This window comes from Eptatretus burgeri, chromosome 8 (assembly GCF_056783735.1).
Source record: "Eptatretus burgeri isolate ZD-2024b chromosome 8, Ebu_testis_v1, whole genome shotgun sequence".
Taxonomy (NCBI): Eukaryota; Metazoa; Chordata; class Myxini; order Myxiniformes; family Myxinidae; genus Eptatretus; species Eptatretus burgeri.
In genome coordinates, this window is record NC_140968.1 from 67109575 (window position 1) to 67122134 (window position 12560).

At 45.1% G+C, this 12560-nt stretch overlaps 2 protein-coding genes across 5 annotated transcripts in view; both read right to left on the reverse strand.

Annotated features, from left to right (window-relative positions):
* Positions 1–12560, reverse strand: part of LOC147021943 (uncharacterized) — a 250567-nt gene that overhangs the window by 215638 nt on the left and 22369 nt on the right. For 3 of the 4 annotated variants that reach the window (XM_085892407.1, XM_085892408.1, XM_085892410.1), the window contains exon 2: positions 8365–8456. In XM_085892407.1, coding sequence (XP_085748533.1) covers positions 8365–8456 — 92 coding nt within the window. Of the gene's footprint in view, positions 1–6637; positions 7167–8364; positions 8457–12560 lie in introns of those variants that run through there. The other variant, XR_015061001.1, reaches the window with a different exon arrangement.
* On the reverse strand, positions 4763–6422 carry NOG (noggin). The gene has a single exon (XM_085892391.1). The coding sequence runs from the start codon at positions 6081–6083 to the stop codon at positions 5379–5381; it is 705 nt and encodes a 234-aa protein (XP_085748517.1). The 5' UTR covers positions 6084–6422; the 3' UTR covers positions 4763–5378.

Here is a 12560-nt window from a genome sequence, read left to right on the forward strand (position 1 = left end):
GAGTCGCCACAGCGGATCATCCGTTATGATCCGCATACTGATTTGGCATAGGTTTTACGCCGGATGCCCTTCCTGACACAACCCTGGTCGCCTCTTACGACACAGGGATAAGGATTGGGTTTCGCCATGATTCCGGGCTGCCCTACATCCTCTCATAGCGCGGCCCAGTGCAGAGCTCCCGTCTTCAAGCGATCCTTCAACCCAAGCCTCCGAGTCGCCGGATTACAGGCGCACGCCACTACGCCCGATCTATATGTATCTATATATATATATATATATATATATATATATATATATATATATATATATATATATATATATATATATATATATATATATATATATATATATATATATTTCTGCACATACAGTGGATACATATTCTATTTACACGATTTCTTGCTGAAGCATTGAACATCAAACAGCTCGTTATGGTGTAATATGTACATGTAAAAGTGCCGTTTATCCTGATTTCAGTACTTGTATGTGTTGATATCTGTTCATAACAGATATGATAACATATCTGTTCAACACAATACATGAATAGACACAAGTCAAGGTGTGCAAGTCACACAAGTTCTAGTGAAAAACTGTGGAGCACAGCGATGCAAATTGTTTGAGATATACTTCAAGGAATGAGTTCAGAAGTCATCGTCCTCATCGTCACATGCCTCATATTCAGCAGAACTGTCACCAGTCTCGAATCTCGACAGGTGTTCCCTGATTGTCACAGGTTCTCAGTTTACGCATTGTCCGTGCACTTGAGGCCACTGGCCGTGCATACACACTTGGGAAGTTTGTACCTTTTGGGACAAGTTCAAGCCAGTGGTTCCATTTGAGGGTCATATTGTATATAATGAGGGTGCATCAGCCATTCGTGGGAGTATATAATGAGGGTGTATAATATAAATGTATATATAATATAATATAAATGTATATATAATATATAATATAAATGTATATAATGAGGGTGCATCAGATTGCAAATGGTATCAAAATGTTGGAAAAAGGCTCCTGGGACATATTATTGATGAACGATGCTATTTGGGTGCGTTTAAAGAATTAACTATAAAACTACATTTTTTTTTAACTTCATTTTGAGCGGCTTCTGGTAATTATTTCTATCACATTTGAAAGTTCATTGTGGCCATTATATTTATCAGAGGAGTATAATTTTTATAGCATTATATGAATAATTAAATATCCTTGTAAACAAGATACAAAGCTTTGGTGAAAATACTTGTAAACATTCTTTATACACCATAAACTGACAATGACCCGATAAACTTTGGGTGAAAAATCTGGGGACCGGCGACCTCAGGGGTAGGGTTGGATATTGAGTGATAAAACAGAGAAGGTAAAGAGCTGCACACGACACACATTTTCCATCTCGAGGGAGCCTAGCCTTGCTAAAAATCACAATTAGCCGAGCTCCCTCCGACTGATTCCGATGAAGAAAAGTTTGGGCTCTGCCTCAAGGGCTATGTAGAGCAAGTTCAAATCCCCTGAGGAAATCCCAGGTGAGATGGGGAGAGACGCACAACTGAGGTGGGGAGAGATACAACTCATGTCTATATCATAACTACAGTATGTATAATAACAAATGGAACTTGTTAAATATGGTGGTGTACAAGGCAAAGTATCTATCGCGGTAATTTTGCAGATTTTTTTTTTCCTACGACTTTTAAAACCTGTATTATATTTCAATTTAATTATATACCTGAGGACTGTCGAAGACAAATCGCCTTTCTGCCAATTTAAATTCCCTTCCGTTTAGCAGTATTTGGACTTGTTGAATGACGTGGTGTGCAAGACGCTGCATAAATGGCGCTAAACTTCCAGAATTTTTTTTACACGACTTTCAAAATTATTGTTTTATTTCAAATGATTGATACACTTGAACACTGTGTGCTGTAAGCTGTTATATTTTGATGCTGCTTTTGCTGCGGTTTACACGGTGAAGCCTTTAAAGTGAGGAAAAGCTCTCGACAGCACTACTCGAAGACTCCGTCGAAGAACCGAGCTATGGAGTATGAGGTTCATTTGATAAGTAATTAAAGGGTTATTTTGTAATTATCATCATTGTATGTGGCACAAGTATTGCGTTCCAACGAACAAAATAATTGACCATCTTAATTGCTCGGTAATCTGGGTCACTAATGTCATGTGATTTCGGTGCACAGGTGACACTTTGTAGGCGTGGTTTCATGAAGCACTTCCCCAAATTGGGGCGTGACTTCGCTTTGCACACGCCCTTTGTGTGGATGACAAATGGAAATCATGTGATAGCACCTTCCAGCAAGCAAACGCCACGATTCTGACACCTGAGTATCGATCAGAGGACCAGGCGTAATATTGAGGAAGGAAAATCTCAATGGGGGTTCACAGTGTTGACTGTTGATGATTGTCATTTTTAAAATCGCACGATGAAGTTGTATTGGGGTTGACGTTCCATTGTTTTGGATCCCTTTGTGCAAAGCAAATGCCGATAAAGCATATCAGGAGACAGGTGTCAATGAGTGTAATAGAAGCTTGTGATCCAATAAATGTGACGGGTTAGGAAGGAGAGAGGAGATGAGAGATGACAGGGCAAGAGGTGATGTGCATCGAAGATATACCTGAAGAGCAGTCTTGGTGGCAAGGATTTCGCATCACCATTGCGTATTGCGGAGTCTGCGTCGAAGAAAATTGGTGTCTGTGCGACACAATAAGGTAGTGACGGTTTCCGTGGGTGTAGCGCAATGGGTTTATTTAGCAAATCACTGTAGCTGCATACACCTGAGTTATCTACTATAAATGGATGAGAAGTGTGTGTGTGTGTGTGTGTGTGTGTGTGTGTGTGTGTGTGTGTGTGTGTGTGTGTGTGTGTGTGTGTGTGTGTGTGTGTGTGTGTGTGTGTGTGTGTGTGTGTGTGTGTGTGTTTTGCTTTTTGTGTCCATTAATTATGTACGTCTATGAATTAACCATCTACTATTGGAATGTACCTTTTGACCGTCGAGACTGCTGAAACCCCTTCGACCTTTGAAGACCCTTTAAGACCCGAAAGACCTTGAAAGACCTCCAATAATAATAAATTATTATTATTAGGGTTCCAAGGCTTCCAGGCTGGAAAACCGTATTGTTTTTGTTCAGACGAGCAAAAACGCCTAAGGCCATGAAGACCAATGAAAATTTGATGAACTGGACCAACGGGCCCCTTCATGAGTATGAAATGTTTTGGGTTTGATTAATGATGGAGTATGAGCTGACAGGATGGCCGAAGCCTGGAGGCGAGGTGCGAGAGGTGCACACTTCGCCTCTGAGCTGTCGAGCCTGGGTTGGAATCCAGATATAAACTGCCATGCTGGTATTTCGCAGGCAAGGCGAGACATCGATGAGTGTACCATCCCTCGGATGGGTCTCCCAGCTGGGTCACCCGTTAAACTGAGTCTCCCAGCTTCTAGCGTTAGTTGTTCGTTTGTTTATACTACTCATGCCGTCAGGTGCATAAAGCTGCCGAGACATTTCCATTGGCTCGGAGCTACAATCCTGGATGGATCTCCACTCTGATATGTGCAGGAATTTGGGGGGCGGGGGGGGGGGAATTCAGGATGCCGGCGATAGCTCGCCTACTCTTTGCGAATGACACCCATGGGAAATTTAACGGCCACATACCTATCGGCTATCCTGCCAGCCGCCAATGTGGGTTGATCAATTGGCGATGGACCTTGTGCAAAGAGACTGCAAGCTCAAGGCAAGGGACTGCGTGAAAACGATGAGCAAACTGGCACGTGGACTGCAGCAACCTCAGGATGTTTCAAATTGCGAGCACAAAACGGCGCGACGGACACGGCGTTGAAAGGTCTGCGGCTACCCGTGGTCCCGCTGGGTGAATCACCGTCGCACGTCACGTGCTCCTCTCCTTGTCAACCCACCGTCCCTTAAGTGCGCTCTTGAAACCATGAATGGCCTTCCAATTATTTCAAGTCCCATTTGTCCGAACGGTGGGAAACGTCGCCTCTCGTGCGGCAATCTCATGACATGACCCTTCAAGGGAAGTTTAAACTCAAGTTCAAGTTCAACAACAGGATGAAACTTTACGCAAACTGCGGGAAGACGTGCGATACAAGCAAACACGCGCTCGCCAAAGCGATCCGAACGTATGTATGTGAAATGTCCACACGTTGGGTCTTACTAGATGGTCTCGCATTGAAGGGTTTATAGTAATTACAACAAAACGCGCACATGATGGAGTTTTTGAATTTTGGCGGGAAACTTCGCTGCAGGGTAAACTTCTGTTAACTAAACGTCGTAGTCACAGCAGCACTCTTTTTTTGTTTGTTGTTTGTTTGTTGTTAACGGCGCTAATTATTCCCGCCTCTGTGTGCGGTCAGCCGAGGAACGTTTTTGGCCCAAGTCTTTCACGAACCGGCTGGCCAGGCCTGACGTTTGGCTGGAGCTGAATTTTTTTGTTGATGTTGTTATTGGTCTACGGTGTTCGGCGATAACTCGCCTGCTCTTCCTAAAAGACACCGTGGGATCTTTTAACGTCCACCAACCGATGCCGTATACAGACAGGGATACCCAGCTCAAACAATCCACCCGAGGGACGGCGACTTTCCCGGACAAGCACCGATAATCGGGTGGGTGCACACTTGCGCGGTGAGCAGGTAACCTCGTGGAGGACATACCGATCGAGTCTCAAGAGGCACCGAGTCGCGACGAGCAGACACCGAATAGTCGCGCTTCGCACGATGACGTATTAAGACACTCTGCAACGTCATGGGATTTTAAACTCATTTTATACACGGATGTTTCGCATGTTGCACAGTCGACTTTAAATCTCCAATATTAAACACCTAGAGACATGGATCGTTCAATAAATATGACATCATACACTTTACAAATTACAACGCTGATTTGTGGACAGTTCCTTGAACTCAGATGAAATATAATATATAATATTATAATCGTATGTATAACCAGGTGGACATGGCTGTGAAAGCCACCGAAGGAACTCAGAGACACGGTTAACATATACTGTACTGTTTCGTCCTATAGCTATATGATGAGGTCCAGTTCGGCGCTGGGTGCGCACTGGGTGCGCACTGGGTGCACACTGGGTGCACACTGGGTGCGGAGATTTCTCAGATCACAGGGTCCAGGTGTTGAGGCATGAAGACCTGCAGCGGTTTGCGGTTTGAAAAAGTCAAACATTCTATCTGCCGTGATGGTGGTCTGGGGGAGAGGGGAGAAGGGGGGCGACCCCAAACCGTGCGAAGCCCGCCCGATGAGGACACACATGGTCGTTATATTATGTACATCCCGGTGAGGAATCCCAGTTCTCAGCACGTGTACGTACTCGATGGTGATGCGTGCGCGGCCGAAAGACGAAAGGCTCAGCAGGCGCACTTGCATTCGGAGATGACCGGATACTGGAAAGTGATCCAGGTGCAGAATCGCTGCCGCTCCCATCCCTGGCAGTGCCAACGCAGCAGAGTTTTGCTGACGGAGCCCGAGGGGCGGCACACCATGCCCGCGGGCACCGAGCAGGAACGCGCTCGCGAGCACGTGCCTTCCTTGACGAAGCGCGGCCAGAAGCGCGCGCCGAGCTCTTTCCACGTGTACCGCACGGGGCACGCCGTGCGCGCCCACAGCCACTGCAACAACTTGCGCCGAACACGCTTCCCCAGCTTGAGCTGCTGGCCGAGTGCGGTCTCGCTGAGGTCCAAGCGACGCAGCTCCGGGGGTACGGCGCCGAGAGGACGCTGAAAACGAGGCTTGGACCTCCAGGACGTGGAGACCGACGTCGGAGAAGGATCGACGATGAGCGGCGGCCGGGACACTGCCATGAAATCCGGGTCGAAGTGGCTTCCGAGCTTCCGGCGGAGCACCCTCTCGTCGGTATCCTTCTCGGAGGGGTCGAGTGCCGGGTCGGGATCCTCGATGATGTCGGCCACGGGTAGCTTATCGCTCGGGACGGGCTTTAGGTGTAGGTAATGCTGAGTCCGGGCGGGTCGCACCCGCAGCAGCAACAACCACAGCAGCACCAGCAGGGGCAGCATGACCTGCGGAGGCAGCCACGCGCCCCAGGCTCGTGCCATGGGGGTGCCGGGGAGCGAGCCCCACGCTCCACGCCCGTTCTCACAAATAGCCGTTCCCGCGTCGAGGCGCCGGGACGCGGCTTTTAATAGCAGCGGATGCCGCGGGCGCGCCGGGGCGGCCCGGGGCTGGCGAGTGGTCGCGCCGGCGCCGCGGCGCTATTAAAGCGGGACGGGCGGCCGGGCGCGCACCGGGCGGCGCTATGGCAACGTGCGGCGCGACGGCGTCTAGACAGCGTGCTGGGCGGCGTGAGAGAGCGACAGAGCGAGCGGAGAGAGAGCGAACCCACGTTGCACTCACAGGCGCCGCCCGACGTGCTCGCAACACTACGCTGCACTGTGCACGCGGCGCCGACGGGGTGCGCGTCGGGGGGAGGAGGGCAAGGGGTGTGGGTGGTGGTTGGGTGGGATGGTGGGGAGTGTGGGGGACGCGGTGGTGCTCGATCTCCCACACTCTCTCCATGTATTATCGCCAAAGTATCGTTTTTCGTTCCATCACATTGCTACAGTCATCATGAAAGCGATTGGCAAATGGCTCGAAACGCCTGTGAACTCACCCGAGAGGCCGTTCGGTGTTCTTTCCACGTGCAGAGTTTAAAAGGTACATTCTACAGGTTCGCAGCTCGTTGTCCAGCGACCACCATGCTGAGACGATGTCACCGTAGACCCAAGACCCTCCCTCGATTTGCTAATTTGTTTTCCACGTTCAGGACCCGTGGGCACGCTGCGGCCCATTGTAGTGGGGCAAACCAAGTTGCTCGGAGGAATCTTAGCAGTACGAGCTGCATCAATGGCGATGGCATTTTAAATACTTGCTTGCTTTGGAATTTGTCGCAAGAGGTGTTAAGTGACTTGTGTTGCCTTCTCGGTACATCTCCAAAGGACCGTCGAACCGTTTGAAGGCAACACCAATTTGATCCGATGGAATTGAAACAAACACAGACGGCGGTTTCCCAAACCCTTTGGAACACGCTGTGAATATGACACGAATTGTTGGCGTTTTGTGACTTTAAACGACCGGTGAGGAATGTGCAGATTGTATATCAGATACATGACAGCATGTTCACTCAATGGCGACAGCAGCTATGGGGCACACGAGCTGCCTGGGAACCTCTGACACTCTGGGTTCGATTCCTGTCGGATAGCAATCCGAAATACACTTGAATTAAATGCAATGGAAGCTGGGTGATGCATCGTGGAGCATGACGCTCTTTGATTAGGCTGTGAAGTCAGCCGTCCCCATCTTTAATCATTCACACATAAAAGGTCGCACGGGTGTGTTTCGCTCGAGTTGGGCCGATCGGTGGAGGGCCACATACGAGACGGTGAAGGAAAGATTGTTTGAGCAATTTAGTCCATCATACATTTAACCTATCCATATCTCTTCTCATTATTGATCTCGCAATTTTATCAACTCCATTAACTTAATTTAATCAACGCGACTACGACTACGACTACTGCTACTACAACTACTACTACACTTTCGTGGCCCAAATGAACCCCGCCTTTTTGTGGGGTAGGCTGCTCAAGTTTTTGCCCTCCGCTCCACCACTCCATCCTCAGCAGCCTCTCTGCGTGCCATTTCTCTCATGTCCCTGTCTTGCACGTCCTTCAACCTCAATGTTTATCTGTTCCTTCTCCAGCCAAATGCATCAATAATTAGAGAGTTCATAGAACACGTTACCCTGCACTGTCTTCAGAAACAAGGACCTGGGTGGGGTCCATGAGCGGCAAATGTGATTGGTTGTGATGAAGCAAAACGCCAGAATATTTTGTCCAAGTACTGCTAAACGGAAGGGTTTTTGAAAAAGAAAAAAAAAAAGCTATTTGTGTAACACAGTGTTCAAATATACAATTCAATTGGAATAAAATAAATATTTTAAACAAGGAAGGTGCATGACAAAGAAGAATTGATTCGATTTTAGTGAATATCCGGATCCGGATCTGAAATTTTTAAGCGATTCTTCACCATTGAGAGATTGGGCTAAACCGATATATAGTACGATATCTCAAAAAGTTGTCGACGGATTCGGATGAAACTTGGTGGACAGGCTGGGTGTGTGACAAGAAAGAACTTATTCGATTTTGGTGAAGATCCGAATCCGGATCTGGATACGAGAATTATTTATTTTTTAAGTGATTCTTCACCATTGAGAGATACTAGTGCATGCCCGTACGGAATGTTCACATGCATTCCACGAATTATCGCTTGCATTGAAGTAACAACTGCTATGATACTTACACACACAGAGTTAATTAAAATCCAAATTAAAATCAAGTTTACCTCCCTGTCTTTGCTTGCCATGACATTCGCTGCCATTGACCATTGCCACTCCTACGCCACGGTGAGGCGAGATGGTAGAATTTGTAGGAGACCTGAAAGTACAGTGTCATTAGGTATTCCATGTTAAAATTGTTTTAGTTTTAAAATCGTTAAAAAAAAAGTTTTCAAAGCATACCACCAAATTGAGATGTATTTCGTTGGCAAGCATGTCGAGTAGAGCTGAATTCCTGAACACTTCCAAAAGCCACACCCGTTTTGACACTTGGAAACCAAAAAAAGTTGTGCACTTTTATTGATAAATGATTTTCGGAACAATTTTTCTTCAATAAATAAATAATAATAAAAATTGTCTCCATGTACATTGTACATACCTTTATCTCGTTAGCACCTCTTCATAAACAACATTGCTGAGGAAACGCTGTCGTAAACGACGACTGGATTGGGGCATTGTGTTTAAGAAAATCAAGAAAGAAATCGAGAAAGAAATCGAGAAAGTACAGAAATCGAGAAAGAAAGAATACAGTAGGTCGATAAATCGAGAAAAAAAAAAAATCGAGAAAGGATACAGTAAGTCGTCACTATCCGGAAGTCCGGAAGTTAAGTCCTCACTGTCCGGAAGTTCGCATATCGCAGTTACGATTATTCCCAATTTCGTTTTAATGGCCAAATATTCAATTAACACCAACGTATTTTGCCTTTTCACAATGTCATCGCAAGGAAAAACACGAAGAGAAGAGAAGAGAAGAGAAGAGAAGAGAAGAGAAGAGAAGAGAAGAGAAGAGAAGAGAAGAGAAGAGAAGAGAAGAGAAGAGAAGAGAAGAGAAGAGAAGAGAAGAGAAGAGAAGAGAAGAGAAGAGAAGAGAAGAGAAGAAAAAATCACGTGCAAAAAAAAAATATATATTTTAAACAACCACACAGGCTGTTCCTTCGCTCTCATAAATGACGACTGGATTGGGGCATTGTGTTTATCTATAAATGCGCATAAGAAATCGAGAAATTATGAGAATACACCGTCATCACGATCCGGAAGTCCGTACGTTGTAACCCGTAATGGGGAAACGAGACTGAGAATCTCTTCCCCATCGGCCACGCCTACGCAGCAACGTGTCCTTTCATTGGTTGGTAAATAAATGGCCATAACTTGGGAAGCACTTGTCCAATGAATATCAAACCTTGAAAAGGCACATACTCAGGTCCCCAGCAATATACCTGGCAAGTTTCAAATAGATCGGACCAGTGGTTGTTGAGAAACAGCGGTCACACACACACACACACACACACACACACACACACACACACACACACACACACACACACACACACACACACACACACACACACACACACACACACACACACACGCACACGAACACACACACGCGCACGCGCACGCACACGCACAAGCACATGCACACGCACACGCACACGCACACACACGCACGCACACCATTCCTGGGATTATAGATAGATGTAGCATGATAATTAAAAAACTGTATTGAGCCTGATATGTTCTCATGGATCAGGCATTACGTGGTGGAGGTATGTGCTCTACCGAACTGTGCTGCTGATGGAGTGCACCGGATCTGTCATCGAAAGTGACAGATGGTACACCCGGTTTAACGTCCATCCGAGGGATGGCACACACATCAATGAATCACAGTGCCTGCTTGACAGCAGGATGACAGTTTATAGCTGGGTCAGGATTCAAACTCAAGCTCGACAGCTTAGAGGTGAGTGTGCATACCTCCATGTCATCCTGCCAGCCCAATCAAATACACATCCACAGAGTCCATAGAATACGATACCCCTGCACGGTGTTCAAGTATATACTTCAATTTTCATAAAATAATAATTTTAAAGATCGTGAAAAAAATCTGGAAGTTTAGCATGACTGAAGCACTCTTATTCATTACCCTTATACACTGTAATAAGATGACATTGAGTCACGGTTTAGGAGATGGAGGCTTTATTTATTACCGTAGAACGTTGTGTCAACATTGTACATACATATAATTGGCGGCTTCTTGTTCACCACAATACGGTGCCCTCCCATGCTATACATCAATCTACTGTATCGCATGGTTCCTGGCAGTATTAAGAAGGCGATTTGTGTTCTCCAGTGTTCAAGTATATCATTAAATTTAAATAAAGGTTTAAAGAGGTTTATAAATAAATTAATTTCAGGTTTTGCTGCCGTTTTACCCAGCATCTATTACATCACCCTGTCCAACACGTTACATTAGTTATTTGTGCCTGTTGTTTGTGTCCTTTATAAAGTCCTTAAAAATAGTATGTTTTCTGTTTGGAATGATTTTCAGTTTTATTTGATGCCAGGTGGGCAGAGAGAGTAGAAATATTATCTCACTCCTCACTGTGCGTGTGACAATCACGACTCATTTAGAGCCAAAGTAGTGCAAGACAAGAAACTTGTCTTCTTATTCATGATCCGATTCGTGTTCAAAATAAAATATTCCATTTAAATAAGCTGGTCCTCGATCATAATCTGACTGAAAAGACAATGGACGGATGGAAGGACGGACATGAATCAAATGTTTAATCCTGCTTTTTGCTTCGCGTTCTTGGGGTAACAAACAATAAAAGCAGATATAAACTTTTTGACATGTTATTTGATTTGGTTTGGTTTGGAAGGATAGCTCAGAGGCACACTAGCATTTGAGTTGTTTGTAGTCAGGGTTCAAATCCCGATGCAGCTACAAACTGTCACCTTTGTGTTTCACATGCAGGGTGATGTATCAGTTTGTGTGAAGTCTTTCAGAAGGACGTTAAACTGACATATCCGTCGAACAGCACTGTGGGTGTTGCTCGATGTAAATGATTCCACGGTGTCTTTAGTGAAGAGTCGGCGAGTTATCGCTGACACACTGGAATAAATTCCGAATTCGTGATACCTTATGTCGAACTTCTGGTTCGTGAAAGTCTCGGGCCAAATGACATTTCCCAGCCGAACCCCACAAGAAGGTGGAAATATTTGGGGCCATCAAAGTGGAAGATTTTGTTGGACTTCAGTGACTCGCTCTTGTATATCTCAGGTAACAAGAGTTCATATTGTCTGATTTGGAAAAAATATTAATTTTTTTTGGAAAGGAAAAGCATTGTATAAAGATGTATATTACATTGGGAATGTTTAATCAGCAAGCTTTCACGTTTGTGGGGAAAAGGTGATTTCAAGCTGATCTTTAGATGGTAAAACTAAAAGGTTATTGGGAAAGAAAAAGCATCCATAAACTCAGTTACAAGTATACTTCACTCCAAATCTATATGACGTAGACAATCGATTCGGCACGGTGACAGGTTGGATGATCCAGATGTAGCGACCTTGAGACATAGTTTTTCGATTTTACCATTGAAGTTTGGAACCACTTTGTTAAGTACGAAAACTCCAAGTACAGATGCAATAGTGAACCTTTCTGATTGATTGTAAGCAAATTTACCTTCTCACGCAAGTACCTGTGCATTTTGCATGCTGTTCTATATCTAAAAGATAATGTGCTGAAACATGGTTCATTAAATTAATTTTTATCCATCAATGAAGCAGGATGCACATCGCAGGACAACTCAGAAGCTCCATCGCTGCGGTGCTGTGATTACGGTGGACGGAGGTTACGTCTTCACCCCTGTTTGTCTGTTAAAAAATTATGGACGGATTGGGTTGCATGTGACAAGAAAGAATTGATTCAATTTTGGTGAAGATACGGATCTGGATTCGGACACAAGGATTAAAATATTTTTAAAAGTGATTCTTAACCATTGAGAGATGGGGCCAAAAACGATGTCCAAAACAAGATATTTCAAAAAGTTGTAGATGGATTATAACAAAAAAAAAAAAAAAAAACTTGGTGGACGAGTTGGGTAGGTGACAAGAACAAGCCGATTAGATTTTGGTTAAGGTCCGGATGCACATCCAGCCCATCAGTGGGATACAAAACGTGAACTATTCAGCCTGGCGGAGGTTTCTGCTGCACCGAGTGCCGTTCTAATTTTTAGATCCTCGTGGAGGATCTCGAAGTCTTACTCACGTTGTTGTTCTTCATCTTCTTCTTGTGGACTTTTTTGTTTCACAGCCTACAGTTTTCATTGAAACTTCCTGAAACTTGGCATACATATGTAAAAATACCCTGTGCAGACAGTAACCATATCCGATTTTGAAAATTCCTCCTAGAAAAAAAAGTTATAAC